General features: G+C 51.0%; 1 protein-coding gene across 1 annotated transcript in view; it reads right to left on the reverse strand.

The window, feature by feature from the left end:
• Positions 1 to 19,008, reverse strand: part of TOX2 (TOX high mobility group box family member 2) — a 219,334-nt gene that overhangs the window by 66,959 nt on the left and 133,367 nt on the right. Inside the window, exon 3 of the mRNA XM_054392010.1 lies at positions 17,825 to 18,070. Coding sequence (XP_054247985.1) covers positions 17,825 to 18,070 — 246 coding nt within the window. The remainder of the gene's footprint in view (positions 1 to 17,824; positions 18,071 to 19,008) is intronic.

Below are 19,008 nucleotides of genomic sequence, written 5' to 3' on the forward strand. Positions count from 1 at the left end.
ATCCTTTCAGCTATTGGAAGGCAGCTCTGAGGTCCCTCTGGAGCCTTCTCTTCTCCAGGCTGACCAACCCCAGGTCCCTCAGCCTATCCTCACAGAGGTGCTCCAGCCAGATGCTGGTTGATCAGCTGCTGATCTGATGTCCCTGCTCACTGCAGGGGGGTTTGACAAGATGACCTTTGAGCCTCCCTTCCAGCCTGATGCTTTCTGTGATCTCTGAGCAGGGACTCATGTCAGTGCAGGAGGGATGGACAAGATGAGCTTTGAGGGTCCCTTCCACCCTGATGCATTCTGTGATTCTGTAAAGGCTTCATCCTAGGCTACACCAGCAGGCACCCATCTGTGTGTCTGCACATGAGAGACAAACACATTTTAAGCTCAAGAATCAGTTCTTATGAAAGATCCATTCCCAGACCTTGAACATATTTCCTCTGGTTGTTTGATACTGCTCTGCAAGCCTCCTCCATGCCATATCCATCTTATCCCCTGCTGTAATTCACAGATTTTATTTTACACTGTATTTGTAATTTACAGCATGGTTTATTTATACCTCTGCCTTCCACAATCTCCCCCCTCCTCCTCCCAACTCCACCCAACTCCTGAATTTCAAACCCTGACATAAGCATTACACACATAAAGTAGACCTCTTCTTATCAATGTGGCAGAGGAGACAAGAAAAAAGAAGATGACAGGATTAAATCTTAGGTTTTAAGGGCACCAATACAGGCTGGGCAGGGACTGGCTGGAGAGCAGCCCTGAAGAAAAGGCCTTGGGGGTGCTGGGGGAGGAGAAGCTCAGCAGGAGCCAGCAGTGAGCACTTGCAGCCCAGAGAGCCAAGCAGAGCCTGGGCTGCAGCAGGAGAAGTGTGGCCAGCAGGGCCAGGGAGGGGATTCTCCCCCTCTGCTCCACTCTGCTCAGACCACAGCTGGAGCTCTGGGTCCAGGTCTGGAGCCTCTGTTCCAGGAAGGATCTGGAGGTGCTGGAAGGTGTCCAGAGAAGGGCCATGAGGATGAGCAGAGGGCTGGAGCTGCTCTGCTATGAGGACAGACTGAGAGAGCTGGGGTTGATCAGTTTGGAGAAGAGAAGGCTCCGAGGTGACCTTCTTGTGGCCTTCCAGGATCTGAAGGGGGCTCCAAGAAAGCTGGGGAGGGACTTTTGAGGGTGTGAGGGAGTGATGGGAGTGGGGGAATGGAGCAAAACTAGAAATGGGGAGATTCAGATTGGATGTTAGGAAGAAGTTTTCCCCCATGAGGGTGGTGAGAGACTGGCAGAGGTTGTCCAGGGAGGTGGTGGAAGCCTCATCCCTGGAGGTTTTTGCAGCCAGGCTGGATGTGGCTGTGAGCAACCTGCTGTGGTGTGAGGTGTCCCTGCCCATGGCAGGGGGGTTGGAACTGGCTGAGCCTTGAGGTCCCCTCCAACCCTGACAATTCTGTGATTTCTCAGCAACACAAACTGTACATTAAAAGATAGTTTTCTGAAGACCCTGGCACCCACTGTGCCAAGGAATGTTGAGGCTGTGCTGTGGTTTGATGTTGCTCTGGTTTGGCATCAAGATTGCAATCAGGTCTTGTGAGCAGGCTTTGGAGTGATTAAGTTTGCTGTGCACCAAAGCCAGGTCTTTGGCAAACTGTCAACAGGCTGTAATGGATATTTTAATTACACTGCTGATAGGCAGTGTGCTGCTCACTGGGAGCCTCCTCACTGCTGTTACACAACCCCCTGAGACAGAATCATAGAATCACAGAATGCCAGGGGCTGGAAGGGATCTCCAAAGCTCATCCAGTCCAACCCCCCTGCCAGAGCAGCATCACCCAGAGCAGGTCACACAGGAACACATCCAGGCAGGTCTTGAATATCTCCAGAGAGGGAGACTCCACAACCCCCCTGGGCAGCCTCTTCCAGTCTTCTGTCACCCTCACAGGGAAATTTTTTTTCCTACTGCTTCCATGGAACTTCCTCTGCCTCAGCTTCCACCACTGCCCCTTGTGCTGGCATTGGGCATCCCCCAGCAGAGCCTGGCTCCAGCCTCTGGGCACTCCCCCTGCACATCTTTATCCCCAGCAATGAGGTCACCCTCAGGCTCCTCCTCTCCAAGCTCCAGAGCCCTCAGCTCCCTCAGGCTCTCCTCCTGAGGAAGATGTTCCACTGCCTTCAGCATCTTTGTGGCTCTGTGCTGGACTCTCTCAAGCAGTTCCCTGAGGTCCTTTGACCTGAGGGGCCCAGAACTGGACACAATATTCCAGATGCAGCCTCGTCAGGGCAGAGCAGAGAGGGAGGAGAACCTCTCTGACCTACTCACCACAGCCCTTCTGATCCACCCCAGGATGCCTTTGGCCTTCTTGGCCACCAGAGCACATTGCTGGCTCATGGTCAACCTCCCATCCACCAGGACCCCCAGGGCCTTTTCCCCTTCACTGCTCTCCATCAGGTCATTCCCCAACCCATCCTGCTATATGGAGAACTACCAGAGAGAGTCCAGCAGAGGCTACAAAGCTGCTGAGGGGCCTGGAGCATCTCTGTGAGGAGGAAAGGCTGAGAGCCCTGGGGCTGGTGAGCCTGGAGAAGAGCAGCCCCAGAGGGGATCTGAGCAATGCTCAGCAAGAGCTAAAGGGTGGGAACAAGAGGATGGGGTCAGACTCTTTTCAGTGGTGCCCAGGACAAAGGACACCAGGCACAAACTGGAACCCAGAAGGTTCCATCTGAACAGGGGGAAAAACTTGTTTTGTGTGAGGGTGCTGGAGCCCCAGAACAGGCTGCCCAGAGAGGTTGTGGAATCTCCTTCTTTTGGGGAGATTCCAAACACACCTGGAGATTGTGATCCTGAGCAACCTGCTGTGGGTGCCCCTGCTTTAGCAGGGGGGTTGGACTGGATCATCTCCAGAGGTCCCTTCTAGCCCCTACCACTCTGTGATTCTGCAATTCTGTATTTTCAATGCTTTCCTACTGTCCCTTGTTTGTGGGACAGAGAGAAAAGTGTGGGCATGAGTGTGCAGTGGTCACTGCAGCATGAGGAAGGGGAGGAAGAAATATAGATCAGGGGTGTGATGAAGGGGGTGTGTGGTTTACAGTCAGCAGATCTCATGTGCACCTCTAGCTGTTACTTTGCACCTCTGTATTATGTTTCTGTCTTGCCTCTGTAGGTAGGAAATTCCCCCAGGTAGGGGCATCTCCTCTCTGTGGGCTTTGCAGTGTCAAGCATCCGTGGCTCTGGCCCAGGGATGTATAATGTGCATGGGATTGGAGCTGTACCAGCATGTCACTGAAATAACAATAATGATGAGGATGATGATAATAATAGGGAGGCAATAATACAGAAGGAAAGCAATTCACAGGTAGATATCAGGGAAAATCTCCTAAGGGCTCATCCTTTTATAGGTGCCAGGTGGAATTTGTCACACAGAGGCAAGTTTCCCCCAAGCAAGAATCCAGCAGCAGCTGGCAGAAGCCTGCAAAGCTCAGACAGACCTTTGCTCTCTCCCAGAAAAACACTAACCACTCAAAGACCACCTCCATACAGATACACTGAAGGGGAAATGGGCCTGAGAGGCACTGCCCATCAGTGACACCTTGACTTCTTCCTTTCCCTTGTTTGGGGAGTAACCCTTGCAGTAACCAAGACAACTCCACATCTGCTTTGCTTCTCAGCTCTCACCACAGCTCACTTGTGTGAAAGTGTATCAGGACACCTTCACTTCTCCTGTCTCAGAAATGGGACACTCAGGAGTGAACCTAAGGACCAACCACAGAAGCATGGAAGGAGCTTGGTCCCTCAGCTTCCCTCTTCTCACAACCCAGTCCCTGTGAGCTCTGCTGCTGTCTCAGCATGTGCAGAATTGGGGCCCAAATGTGACTCCCTTCACCCCAGTTCTCTCCCAGCAGCACTTAGCAGGGACCACTCAGAAGCATCTGCATCAGCTATGAGAAAAGAGAGGCTGCTGCTTGGCAGGGAGCTTGTGCTGGTGTGCAAATGGACTGGGAAGCTCAGGGAGAACTTCTCCCACAGAAGAATGATAGAATCATAGAATGGTTTGGGTTGGAAGGGATCTTAAAGCTCATCCAGTTCCAACACCCTTGCCATAGGCAGGGACACCTCCCACCAGCCCAGCTTGCTCAAGACCTCATCCAACCTGGCCTTGAACACCTCCAGGGAGGAGGCATCCACAACCTCCCTGTGCAACCTGTTCCAGTGTCTCACCACCATCACTGAAAAGAATTTCTTCCTAATCTCCAGACTCAATCTCCCTTCTTCCAGCTCAAAGCCATTGTCCCTAGTCCTATCACTACAAAATGTTCCTCTCCAGCTCTGCTGTAGACCCTTTCAGGGACTGCAAGTCTGCTCTAAGATGTCCCTGGAGCCTTCTCTTCTCCAGGCTGAACAGCCCAAACTCTCCCAGCTTGTCCCCATAGGGGAAATGCTCCAGCCTTCTGATCATCTTAATTGCCTCCTCTGGACCTGCTCCAACAGTGTTATGTGTTTCCTGTGCTGGGGACCCCAGATCTGGATGGAAAGCTCCAGGTGGTGTTTCAGCAGAGCAGAGCAGAGGGGCTGAATCACACAGCTGGACTTGCTGGTGGCACTTCATTTCAGGCAGCCCAGGACACAGTTGTCTTCTATGCTGCAAGTGCTCATTGCTGGCTCATGTTGAATTTTTCATCATCTGACACCCCCAAGTCCTTCTTCTCAAGACTGCTTTCAAGCCAGTCCTTGCCCAGCCTGTATTCCCAGAGGGACCTGAACTGCTGCACCTCCAGTGCCAGCAGCTGCTGAGAAAAGGGGCAGGAGCAGCAGCATCCCTGCTCTGCCCCAACTCATCCAGGACTTCAGAAAGCACTTATCCACCTGTGCCCCTTCCCCTGGCAATACGTGTTCTTAAGCACACCCAAGATCCACTTCCTCTTCAGTTGGGAATCGTGCATCCCAGGTTTCATCCTGGAGTGCAATGTTAGACCCAGGCAGCAGAGCTTGGAGTTGGAGAAAAGGGGCAGGAGCACCTATCCACCTGTGCCCCTTCCCCTGGCAATGTGTGTTCTTAAACACACCCAAGATCCACTTCCTCTTCAGTTGGGAATCTTGCCTCCCAGGTTCCTACCAGGAGTGCAATGTTAGATCCAGGCAGCAGAGCTTGGAGTTGGAGAAAAGGGGCAGGAGCAGCGGCATCCCTGCTCTGCACCAATACAGCCAGCTCAGCCAGGACTTCAGAAAGCACCTATCCACCTGTGCCCCTTCCCTTGGCAATGTGTGTTCATAAACACACCCAAGATCCACTTCCTCTTCAGTTGGGAATCGTGCCTCCCAGGTTCCTACCAGGAGTGCAATGTTAGATCCAGGCAGCAGAGCTTGGAGTTGGAGAAAAGGGGCGGGAGCAGCGGCATCCCTGCTCTGCACCAATACAGCCAGATCAGCCAGGACTTCAGAAAGCACCTATCCACCTGTGCCCCTTCCCCTGGCAATGTGTGTTCATAAACACACCCAAGAACCACTTCCTCTTCAGTTAGGCATCTTGCCTCCCAGGTTCCATCCTGGAGTGCAGTGTTAGACCCAGGCAGCAGAGCTTGGAGTTGGAGAAAAGGGGCAGGAGCAGCAGCATCCCTGCTCTGCACCAATACAGCCAGATCAGCCAGGACAGCCAGGACTTCAGAAAGCACTTATCCACCTGTGCCCCTTCCCTTGAAAATGTGTGTTCTTAAACACACCCAAGAACCACCTCCTCTTCAGTTTGGAATCTTGCCTCCCATGTTCCATCCTGGAGTGCAGTGTTAGACCCAGGCAGCAGAGCTTGGAGTTGGGGGGAGAGGCATGGAGGGACAGGGGCTTTCAAATGAAAATGCCAACAGCTACTTCCAGCCAGAAGCATGTGTGGGTGTTGCTAAATTAAGCTTGCAAGTAGGTGGGGCAAATGCCTGGGATGAGTTTTGTGAAGGCAAAAAAAAAAAAAAAAAAAAAAAGGTTCATTAAAAAAATCAAAAAGAGGAGAAAAAAAAGAACAAACCCAAACCCCAACCTGACACACACACAGTCTCACAGTCTCGCAGTATATCAGAGGTTGGAAGGGACCTCAAGAGATCATCAGGCCCAACCCCTCTGCAAAGCAGGATCTCTTAGGGTAGTCTGCACAGGAATGCATCCAGGTGGGTTTGGAAAGTCTCCAGAGAAGGAGACTCCACAACCCCCCTGGACAGCCTGCTCCAGGGCTCTGTCACCCTCACTGGAAAGAAGTTTCTCCTCCTGTTGAGGTGAACACTTCTGTGTTAAAGTTTGAACCCATTGCTCCTTGTCCTATCACTGTGCACCACCCAAAAGAGCCTGGCTCCCTCCCCTTGACACCCACCCCTCAGCTATTGATAACCATTGATCAGATCCCTCTCAGTCTTCTCTTCTCCAGACTAAACAGCCCCAGGGCTCTCAGTCTCTCTTCACAGGGGAGATGCTCAAGTCCCCACATCACCCTCGCGGCACACAAAACAAACCCCAACCCAAACCCCCAAACACCCCCAAACCACCCCAAAAGCGACTGGGGGGGAAAAAAAAAAAATCTCTTTTGTATTCAACTTCACACTCGTACATCATAATGTTCCAGTAAAAGCCCATTTTCCCTTGAGATAATAAAAGAATTGAATTTTTCCTTATCGGTCATCTATTTTGCTAGCTCAAGCTATTACTCCCTCTCCGCCGTTGCCAGGCAACGAGAAATATTAATAGCAGCTTTTATTAGCTTAGCTTTAGCGCCGGAGTGCCCCAACGAGGGAAATGGAAAACAGAAATGTGTTACATAAATCTTGCAACCTTTCAGGGTTCGTGTGAGGCTCTGTTTTCATCATGATTTATTGGAGGGATGGTTCATTTATGAGAAAAAGGAGTGTGAAATAAGAAAACGGAACATTACCCCGAAGGACTGTTGGGAAATAAATAATTATAGGAGGGGAAGAAAAGCTGGTTTAAAACCATTATTATTACTGTTATTTTTTTTCCCCCCCCCTCCTCCTTCCTTCCTTTTCCCTGAGTTTGATAAAATTTAAAAAAAAGATATATTTCTTGCATTTATTGCCTCGGAGAAAAAAACAAAACAAAAGCAACCAAACCTCCTCTCCCCCTGCCCCCCAAAACAAAACACTAGCAGGGAATTTGCAAACAGGGCTCTGTTTAATACAAAGAAACCTGTGTCCTTAGAGGTTTGCCACCACGGGGTTGATGTTCAGGAGTTTGGCTTTTAAATGCTCAAGCATTAATAAGCAGAAAAGGCAAATGAGTCAAAACCTAAAGCACACAACCCAAAACTGCCCAAGCAAAGCCAGAGTAAAAACTTAAAGCACACGACCCAAAACTGCCCAACCAAACCCAGAGCCAAAACCTAAAGCACATGATCCAAAACTGCCCAAGCAAAGCCAGAGTCAAAACCTAAAGCACACGACCCAAAACTGCCCAAGCAAACCCAGTGCCAAAACCTAAAGCACAGAACCCAAAACTGCCCAACCAAACCCAGAGCCAAAACCCAAAGCACATGACCCAAAACTGCCCAACCAAACCCAGAGCCAAAACCCAAAGCACATGACCCAAAACTGCCCAAGCAAACCCAGAGTCAAAACCCAAAGCACATGACCCAAAACTGCCCAAGCAAACCCAGAGTCAAAACCCAAAGCACATGACTCAAAACTGCCCAAGCAAAGCCAGAGTCAAAACCTAAAGCACAAGACCCAAAACTGCCCAACCAAACCCAGAGTCAAAACCTAAAGCATAGGACCCAAAACTGCCCAAGCAAAGCCATCCAGGACTGAAACATGAGGACTCTGCGAGGGTTTTACTGCTGGTGGTGTGATGGAGCTACCTGAGCACTGCCCCACCAGGCTCCCTGCCTCTTCCTTGATTAGTGGAGGCTCTTCCCATGAGCATGAACTTGCTGTGAAGGGCATCACTGCAGGGACATTGCACTGGGATAGAGGTCATGGTAAATACCTTATTTTAACAGGCAGTGATTTGATGTTAGTGGAATATTTATAGAATCATAGAATCATAGAGTCGTAGAATCATAGAATCAGTCAGGGTTGGAAGGGACCACAAGGATCAGCAGGTTCCAACCCCCCTGCCATGGGCAGGGACACCTCACACTAGATCAGGCTGGCCAGAGCTTCATCCAGCCTGGCCTTAAACACCTCCAGGGATGGGGCCTCAACCACCTCCCTGGACAACCCATTCCAGGCTCTCACCACTCTCATGGGGAAGAACTTCTTCCTCACTTCCAGTCTGAACCTCCCCACTTCCAGCTTTGTTCCATTCCCCCTAGTCCTATCACTACCTGATAGCCTAAAAAGTCCCTCTCCAGCTTTCTTGGAGCCCCCTTCAGATACTGGAAGGCCACAAGAAGGTCACCTCGGAGCCTTCTCCTCTCCAGACTGAACAGCCCCAACTCTCTCAGTCTGTCCTCATAGGAGAGGTGCTGCAGCCCTCTGCTCATCCTGGTGGCCCTTCTCTGGACACCTTCCAGCATGTCCATATCCCTCTTGTAATAGAGGCTCCTAGAATCATTTCAGTTGGGAAAGACCTCTAAGATCATCCAGCCCAACCATTCTCTAACTCTACCAAGGCTGGAGCTAAACCACTGCCCTCAGCACAACATCTCTGTCTCCTTGAAACACCTCCAGGGATGGGGATTCAGCCACCTCCCTAGGGGCCCTGTTCCACTGTTTTAGAACTCTTTCAGTCAATGAGTTTCTTCTAATATCCAACCTAAACGTCCCCTGGTGCAACTTGAGAATATTTCCTTTCCTTCTATTGCTTGTTACTTGGGAGAAGAGACTAACACCAGCCTCACTCCAACCTCCTTTCAGTTGTAGAAAGCTAGAAGGTCTCCCCTCAGCCTCCTCTTCTCCAGACTAAAAGCCCCCAATTCGCTCAGCTGCTCCTCCCCAGCCCTGCTCTCCAGACCCTTCCCCAGCTTTGTTGCCTTTCTCTGGACCCCCATGTGTGACCCCCATTCACCAACCACATTTGCATTGCATGGCCTGCTGGGATCCTCTACTTCCAATGACTTCTGTAGAAGACTGGCACATCTTACAGGGCTTTTGTGTCAACATCTAATTGGTTTCTTTCTTATAACCTCTACTGGAAAACTTTCAGTGCTCACTGGTTCTGTACAGCCCCCTCCAGCTGTGTTACCTAGCACCAAGCACCTATGGTGTTCCCAGGGCTGCCAGAGAAAACTGTTGCCATTCTCAGCAACCCCAGCTCAGGCTGTGAATGAGAAATGTTGCTGTGTTTGGTGGAGAGCAGAGATCTCAGGAAAGATAGCACATGGGGAGCCAAACAGAGCTGGCCAGGAGGTTGGTCTTGCAACCTGCCTGCAGCAAAGCCTTGCTCGAGGTCATCTGGTGGGCAGCAGAGAGGATGCTTCTTGTTGGAGCCTTCCTAACAGCCTGGGCATGCACACCCCAGCTCTGGGAAGAGGCTCCTTTTCCTTTCCATATCTCACTGGGATACAGGCAGGTGGGTTTCTGCTGGATTGTGTTTCTGCTTTCCTTTCTGTTCCACAGCAAAGCCCCATGGTGCTGGGACACAGCTCATCAGGCTGCAAAGCCAACCAGCTAACACTCCAAGGATTTCACACTCCTCCTTGCTACAACAACTCATCCCCTTCCCCCATTATTGTCCCCCCTTTACATAAACAGGCTCCACAGGGAATTGGAAATTTAACAGTTTTACACCAAGGATGTGTTTTTCCCAACCAAAGAATCTTAAATGTTTTCCATATTAATCTCTTTTTACTCAACAAACTGGAATGAAGAACTTCCAGGCTGTGGCTGCAGACTCTCTTCACTTGCATCAGCTTGCAGAAAAAAAAGGCAGCAGGAAAAAAAGTTATCCCCCTGGGCTCATGGAAAGAGCATCCCAGACTGGTGTGAGTTGGAAGGGATATGAAAAGGTCATCCATTCCAATCCCCCTGCAGTCAGCAGGGACAGCTGCAACTAGAGCAGGTTGCTCAGAGACCCAAACAACCTCACCTGGAATGGTTCCAGGCATGGGGCAACCACCACGTCTATGGGCAGCCTGGGCCAGGGTCTCATCACCTGCAGTGTTAAGAAGCTCTTCCTTCTCTCCAGTCTGAATCTGCCTCTTTCAGTGTCAAGCCATCACTCCTTGTCCCATCACAGCAGGCTCTGCTAAGAAGTCTGCCCCCAGCTTTCTGATCAGCCTCTTTAAGCACTGAAAAGCCACCAGAAGGTCTCCCTGGAGCCTTCTCCAGGCTGAACAACCCCAACTCTCTCAGCCTGGCCTCACAGCAGAGGGCTTCCAGCCCTCCCAGCATTGCTGTGACCTCCTCTGGTCCCACTCCAACAGGTCCCTGAGCGCTGAGGTCTCCAGAGCTGCCCCAGCACTGCAGGGGGAGGTCTCAATAGAGCACAGCAGAGGGGCAGAATCCCCTCCCTGCCCCTGCTGGACATGCTGCTGGGGATGAGTCCAAGACACAGCTGAGGCTGGGCTGGGAACACAAGGTGCAGGCTCATAGTGAGGTTCTCATGAACCAGCATCCCCAAGTCCTTCCCCACAGGGCTGCTCTCCACCTTTTCATCCCCCAGCCTGGATTGGCTTCAAGGGTTCCCTGATCCAGGTGCAGGACAGCATGAGCACTTTTACATGTCAGTGCCTTTGACATAGTCACAGATCCCTTGTAGTGAGGAGCACCAGGAGGATGCAGACATAGGGACAGCTGCTACTATCTCCAGTCAACCTCTAGATACCTCCTACAAAGCCAATCTTTGCTCACAACAGCTGCCACACATCCAAAACGATGCTTTCTCCACACAATGTACACAGCTCTGCCCTAATTTCACCTGGCCATGACAGAGCAGGAAAGGAGCAGGGGGGCTGCAGCCCCACAGCCTGGGCCATGGGAAAAGAGGCTGCGTTTGCAGCATGTCCCAGCACAGCAACATCCTTGGACCAGGTTTGGAGAAGCATCAAGTTTTCACAGTATCACAAGATCACAGCACATTAGAAGTTGGAAGGGACCTCAAGAGATCACCAGGTCCAACCCCCCTGCCAGAGCAGCATCACTTAGGGTAGTCTGCACAGGAATGCATCCAGGTGGGGTTGGAAAGTCTCCAGAGAAGGAAACTCCACAACCCCCCTGGGCAGCCTGCTCCAGGGCTCTGTCACTCTCACTGGAAAGAAGTTTCTCCTCCTGTTGAGCTGAAATCTTTTGTGTTCAAGCTTGTACCTGTTGTTCCTTGTGCACCACCCAAAAGAGCCTGGCCCCCTCCCCTTGACACCCACCCCTCAGCTATTGATAGACATTGATCAGATCCCTCTCAGTCTTCTCTTCTCCAGACTAAACAGCCCCAGGGCTCTCAGTCTCTCTTCACAGGGGAGATGCTCAAGTCCCCTAAGCATCCTTGTGTCTAGTTTTGGGGTTCCCATGCAGCGATGGTGAGCTCCATGCAGAGCTGTCCTTCTGACCAGGAGCTCCAGGCTCCCTCCACCCCAGAGCAGCACCCAGGTCCCAGCACTGTCCCACCTGGCAGGCAGAGACACCCCCTTCCTGCTTAGCCACTGTCTGATATTAATGGGAATACATTTGCACTGCATTGGAGATTCTCAGGCTCTGACCTTGACTGCCCTTTGTTTATGTCAAAGATGTTCTGCTAAATCCCTTCTGAAATCTCATTTATTCCCAGCAGCTCCTTAACCCAGGAGGCAGCCCACCTCATTATGTTTTTCTCTCCCCTTCCCCTGCCTCCCCCATGTCCCATGGCCCCCAGCTCTAGTGTGACCACAGCCCAGCAGGTCTCCCTGCAGATCCCTAGAGGGCTCAGCAGCTGCTTTGTCCACACTGGGATGTTCATGGTGGGCTCAGAAGCTGCTTTTTCCACACTGGGATGTTCATGGTGGGCAAAAGGAAAAGAACTTTGATTATTTTTCCTTAATTATTCCCCACATCTGCCCTATTTTCTTTCCCTCCTGACGTTTCTCCTCTTTCCCTCCTCTTCTTCCCTGGCAAATAGAGGACAGTAGGAACAAAAAAAAAAAAAAATCAGTTGTATGAAGAACTTTCTGTTTGTTTCTTGTGACCAACACAAACCCTAACAGACCCTCCCCAGCCGAGCCAGCCTGCCTGCACCCTGCTCCCTTGGTCCTCCCAATGCCACATCTTCTGCCAGCTCTTTGCCTGCTCTTGTCCCTCCAACCCTGCTTCTCTCCTCTCCAGCTCCCTGCACTCCACCTTTGGTGTTTGAAAAGTCCTTTAACTTCTAAGGAACTGATGGAAATAAATAAATAAAATGACAGAAGCAGAAGTGAAGAACCAGGTTGGAAGCAGGTTGGACCTGTGCTGACCTGGTGAACTGTGCAGAGTTGGTGGTGTGGTGGCTGCTCTGGATGATGATGGTGAAGGGATGAGGTGGTGATGATGAGATGCGATGAGATGAGATGAGATGAGATGAGATGAGATGAGATGATGAGATGAGATGAGATGAGATGAGATGAGATGATGAGATGAGGCTTTGTTTTTTCCCCATCAGAGTACAGCTGCTTTGCACAAAACAGGGGCTCCAGGTCCTGGCAGCTCATGGGTGGGCTGGAGCCAGGAGTGGAATCTGGCACACAGCAAATCTACCTTCAGACTCCAGCTCTCATGCTGCCATGGGAACTTCTGCACTGATCTAAACTCGCTCTGACTTGGTATTTATCTGCACAACAGCAGCTCCTACCTAGCAGAAGCACTGGGAAGCTTAATTCAATCTAAGGATAATGTTGGGACATTCCAGGAGAAGAGACACACCAAAGGTGACAGCAGCCTGCACCTCTGCTTTCTTCTGAGGTGATTCTCCCCCTCTACTCTGCTCTGGTGAGACCCCACCTGGAGCACTGCATCCAGTTCTGGTGCCCCCAGCACGAGAAGGTCATGCAACTGATGGAGAAGGACCAGAGGAGGCCACAAAGGTGATCAGAGGGCTGGAGAACCTCCCCTGTGGGGACAGGCTGGGAGAGTTGTGGCTGCTCAGCCTGGAGAAGAGAAGCCTGGAGAAGAGAAACCTTCCAGTGCCTGAAGAGGTCTACAGGAGAGCTGGGGAGGGACTTCTGACAGGGGTTGTACTGATAGGATGAGGGGCAGTGGCTGTGAGCTGAAAGAGGGGAGATTGAGACTGGAGATGAAGAAATTCTTTCCAGTGAGGGTGGGGAGACACTGGCACAGGTTGCCCAGGGAGGTTGTGGATGTCCCTTCCCTGGAGGTGTTCAAGGCCAGGCTGGATGAGGCCTTGAGCAAACTGGGCTGGTGGGAGGTGTCCCTGCCCATGGCAGAGGGGTTGGAACTGGATGAGCTTTAAGATCCCTTCCAACCCAACCCATCCTGTGCTTCTGAGCAGCAGAGGAATACACCACCCCCAGTGCTCCCAGTGAGCCCTAGCTGACAAACATCAGCAGCTCAAGATGTTTTTAGATGTTTTCATGAGGATGCCTTAAAAAAAAACCAAACCAAAACAAAACAAGAAACAAAGCCAAGCTGCCTATTTGAGAAGAGAAGTCTGACCAACGTCTAAACATTTTACCTTAAATTGCTTCTCATTTGTCACTGTGCTCAAAGCAAAAGGCACAGCAGCCAAGGCAGCAAATAACCGCGTTTGCAAAACCCACCATAGGCTACAGCAAAGGACAGCAGTGAGCAGAGAAGCTCCTGGCTCCAGCCTCTGCATGTGGGTGCTGGAACCCACACACCTCCTTGGCAGCACCCAGGCAAGGCTTGCTCCCAGCCTGGCCCCCAGCACTGCCTGGGTGCCAGTAGCTCCTCTCTTTTTGCAAGTGTTAGCAACCAAACTCCCTTCTGCCCCTGGCTGCAAACACCCACCCAAGGTAGCTGACTTCTGAGCAGGGCTGTAAGCATGTTGGGTGCCCTGTGCTGTCATCTAGCCATGCTTGGGTTCTTGGGGCCACCACTGAGTGGGCAATGGCTCAGTGGGCATGTGGAAGTCTAGAAACAAAGAATCATGGAATGGGACCTTTGAAGTCATCTTAGTCAAGCATCTGGCACTCAGCAGGGACATTTGCAACTAGAGCAAGATGCTCAGAGAACCAACAAGCCTCACATGCCATGGCTCCAGGTATGAGGCATCTCTGAGCAAACTGGGCCAGGGTCTCACCACCATCAGAGTAATTTCTTTTTTTTTTTGTCTTCTCTCCAGTCTGAATCTGCCTCTTTTAGCTTCAAACAGTCCCTCCTCGTCCCATCACAACAGGCACAGCTTAAAAGTCTGTCCCCAGCTCTCCTATGAGCCCCTTTAAGTACCAAAAGGCCATCAGAGGGTCTCCCTGGAGCCTTCTCTTCTCCAGGCTGAACCCCAACTCTCTCAGCCTGGCCTCACAGCAGAGGGCTTCCAGCCCTCCCAGCATTGCTGTGGCTTCCTCTGGCCTCTGTCTGTGCTGTGTTGAGGACTCCAGAGCTGCCCCAGCACTGCAGGTAGGATCTCTGCAGAGCAAAGCAGAGAGGCAGAATCCCCTCCCTGCCCCTGCAGCCCAGGACAGGGCTGGCTCTGGGCTATGAGCACATAGTGCCAGCTCATGTCCAGCTCTTCATCCCCCAGTGTCCCCAAGTCCCCTGGTGTCAACCATAGGATATAAACCTCTGCTTTGTCCCTGGGATTCTGTCGTGTTCCCACTTGAATGCACTGCTCCCTTTCCCACCAACACACAGCTATAGGACAAATGCTGCCCATTGCCTGGTGCTGGACTTTGAGATAACTCTTACCAAGTGACAGGACAAGAGGAAACTCTTATCAGGTGATAGAACAAGAGGAAATGGCCTAGAATTTTGCCAGGGGAGGTTTAGGTTGGATATTAGGGAAAATTTCATTCCTGCAAGAGTGGTCAGGCATTGGAACAGAGGAGTGGTGGAGTCACCATCCCTGGAGGTGATGAAGAAACTTCAGGACATGGTTTAATGGCCACGGTGGTCTTAGGTTGATGGTTGGCCTTGATGATCTTAGATGGCTTCTCCAACTGAAACAATTCCATGATTTGGGTATAAAAATGCAGGACCAGAAAGTGTGAGAAGTCTGATGGCAGAGAAAAGAGGCTTTGACAGGAGGGTGAGGCAGGATTTAATTCTGACTGGAAGCCACACCACTGTTCTCTCCCTGATCTCCTCCCTTTGCTGCTGGGATCTCCAAAGATGTATTGCAGCTCCAAGAGCTTCTACTCAGAACTAAAGAGTTTCAATTCACTACTGGCTGTAAAATGCAGGGTTCACTGGACTCCTTATTTTCATGGTAAGGGGCAAACAAATCTTAATCTCTCTACTCTACATTTACAGCCCACTAAGCCCCCTTCTTATCTTCCCCGCCTCAGCCCCTGATTTATCGGCGCGCCGCTGCGTTTGTAAAACAGTCCCATAAAGAAAGAAAGAGAACACTTCCCAAGGACTCCTCCAAAATAAATGCCTTCAGCTGCTTCATAAATCCCCCTCTTCTCCTTTCTTTAGGTAGTTTAGGAAGTGATTTATAAGTGCCACATCCTCCCCTCCCCCATCAAAAAAAAAAAAAAAAAACCCAACAGAAACGAGACAATCAACAGGGGATAAAATGATCGTGTTAGGAAAAGAGGGGTCAGGCAAAGGGGCCATGCTTTAAATCACAGAATCAATAAGGTTGGAAAAGACCTCAAGGATCATCAAAGTCCAACCTATCACCCAAGACCTCATGACCACTAAACCATGGCACCAAGTGCCACATCCAATCCCCTCTTGAACACCTCCAGGGATGGTGACTCCACCACCTCCCTGGGCAGCACATTCCAATGGCCAACCACTCTCTCTGTGAAGAACTTTCTCCTCGCCTTGAGTCTAAACCTCCCCTGGCACAGCTTGCTCCCTGGGCAGCACATCCCAATGGCCAATCTCTCTTTCTGGGAAGAACTTCTTTCTAAACCTAAACTTCCCCCTGCACAGCTTGAGGCTGTGTCCTCTTGTTCCGGTGCTGCTTGCCTGGGAGAAGAGCCCAACCCCCACATGGCTACAACCTCCCTTCAGGGTGTTGTAGACAGCTATGAGGTCTCCCCTGAGCCTCCTCTTCTCCAGGCTAAACAATCCCAGCTCCTTCAGCCTCTCCTCGTAGGGTTTGTGTTCAAGAAAGAAATATTTCCTCTGAAATTGACTCTTTTTCTTTTTTTTTGGTCCCAGAAATGAATGTTTCAATCACCCAAGAACCCCAAGAAGCTAGCACAGAGCCCTAAGTAATATTGAATTCCCTCGCAGCAGGCTGGGTGGTTCAATATTGATGGGCAGAACAGGATAGTTTTCCTTAAACACCTTAACAGGGGAACTGGGAGACACAGCAAGACTTGGAAAAAGCCTTGGGACTTTCCTAGACGAAGAGATCATATCCCATTTAAATATTTAACCATCACCACCTTTCAGGCCATTATCTATCCAGGCAATCAACACCGCCTGCTCTCCAGCCAGCACATGGTGGCAGGCTCCAGACGCTCTCTTTAAGCAGAATTAAGAGGGTGATATTGATGCCAGCCAACAGCACTGCTGCAAATCAATGAGCTGAGAGAGGAAACAAGGTGGGGAATCAACCATGGGGCTAAATCTTGCTAAAGAGGGAAATATTATTAAACAGCAGCAGGAATAATTCAATAGCGCTGTCAGAAAGCGAGTCGCAGCCCTTCCCCTCAGTGCTGCTGCTGCTCCAGAAGTGTCCCAAGGCCTAATTAGCCCTGAAGGTTCTTCCCAGAGCTGCACTGCACTTCATTATCCCTGCCTTAGCTGTTCCTACAGAAGAGTCATTTGAAACCTCACCAGGTATCCCCTTGCCACGGCGTGAGCCGAGAGGCAATTTGAGTGTGTAAGTGCAAGGGGGGGGATCTGGTTCCCACCTGAAATCAATAGGACAGCTTTTCCTTCATGGGGTGTCCATGCTTCTCCTGCTGATGCTGCTGGGGCCACCCTTGGCAGCAGGACATAAGGGTGATGGGCTTGGCAGGCCCATCTCCCAGCAGGAGAAAGGGTGTGGGGTGTAGGGGCTACCACAGAAACATTCAGGTTGGAAAAGATGCTCATGGAGGGAAAACCAAAGTCCACATCAGCCCTGTTTTAGAGCTTCCTTACTGTGAAGGAGAAGCATGAAAAAGGGAAGGATGACCACATCTCCATTAGCAGCACTCAGCTGCCCTCTTGCTGCCTGGGGCTCTACAATCACAGAATCACAGCAACATTCAGGTTGGAAAAGAACCTCAGCATCACCAAGTCCAACCATTGATCCTACTCTACAAGGCTCACCCCTAAACCATATCCCCAAGCACCACATCCAAACCACCTTGAAACACATCCAGGCTTGGTGACTCAATCACCTCCCTGGGCAGCACATTCCAATGCCTGACCACTCTTATGAACACTCTCAAGGGGGTTGGACTTGAAGATCTCCAGAGGTCCCTTCCAACTCCTAACATCCTGTGATCCTGTGACCCGTGATGCCATGAACTAGGGGCTTTGGCTGGTTACCTTCCCATGGGGGGATGGAGAACATGCACTTTGCTTGGTTCAGTGAGGACATGAGGTACACAGAGGAAAACAACCTCCCCCCTGCTCTTGAGTGGTTAACAGGGCTCAGGAAGACACCAAACTGGATACAGAAAATTGCCATCATGAGCAGGTGACGAAGTGTCGGCTGCCACCCCCCACCTTGGTGGCAGCAGTGCAGCAAGGCTGGGCTCTGGCACCAGCTCCTCCCAACCCTCAGTCCAAAGATCTCCTCATTAACATCCCTCTAGGTTCAGTTGACTCCTAACTCAAAATACAGAGGGTCTTTAATCAAAGGCAGTAAGAGGAGAGAGCCACTGACCGTGGGGAGCTGGCTGGAGAGAAGATGCCCATCCTGACTCAACATGTTGGAGACCATGATGGCTGGCAGGTCCATGTTCTGGTAGGGATAGGCTGGTATCAGGCTGTTTGGAGGGAGGCCGTGGCACAGAGAGTGATATCCAGTTTCGTGGTCCACCAAGTGCAGGAGGGAAGGGTCAGGGAGGTTCGGAGGCGTTATGGGAGGGATCTCATAGTCTTCGTTGCTCTCGTTCTGGCCATTGTATGTCTAAAAGATGGAAAAGAGATTTTGCAACATGTCACTGCCTTGCTGCTTCAGCAAAGAGATCTCAGTAGCAAACAGAAAAAGTACATTTTGGTGGAAATGGTTTTATTTTCATTTAAAAAGACATCGACAGACACCAGCAGGCTGTAGCTAGGTAGGACAATAGACTGAGTGTGGTGTCCACTGGGGACATCATGACTCCTCACACACCTAAGATCATCCCCACTGCCCTCTTCTCCCATGCTGCATCCCTCTGGCACATCTTTAGAACACCAAACACTCAGTAGAACCTTCCAGGCTGAGATATTAGACTGAGAATGGTGTCCACTGGGGACACCATGAGTCCTCATACACCTCAGATCCAGATGGGGCATCCCTACTGCCCTCCTCTTCCATGCTGCATCCCTCTGGCACATCTTTAGCTCACCAAACACTCAGTAGCACCCTCCAGGCTGAGACCACAGCCAGGTGAGCTGTGCCATGAAGCAGCACAGCCATTTCATGGATTCACAGATTCATAGAATGGTTTGTGTTGGAAGGGACATTAAAGAGCATCCAGTTCCAACCCCTCTAGCTAGCTCCCACTAGCCCAGGTTGCTAAAGACCTGGCCTCAAACCCCTCCAGGGAGGGCAAATCCATACCCTTCCTGGGCAACCTGTTTCAGCATTTCACCACTTTCACTCTAAAGAATTTCTTCCTAATCTTCAGCCTAAATCTTCCCAATTCCAGCTCAGAGCCCTCAGCACAGACAGGGACCTGTTGAAGTGGGGCCAGAGCAGGTCACAGCAATGCTGGCAGGGCTGGAAGCCCTCTGCTGTAAGGCCAGGCTGAGAGAGTTGGGGTTGTTCAGCCTGGAGAGGAGAAGACTCCAGGGAGACCTTCTGGTGGCCTTTCAGTGCTTAAAGGAGGTCAGAAAGCTGGGAACAGAGTTTTGAGCAGG

The sequence above is a fragment of the Indicator indicator genome, chromosome 24 (assembly GCF_027791375.1).
Source record: "Indicator indicator isolate 239-I01 chromosome 24, UM_Iind_1.1, whole genome shotgun sequence".
NCBI lineage: Eukaryota > Metazoa > Chordata > Aves > Piciformes > Indicatoridae > Indicator > Indicator indicator.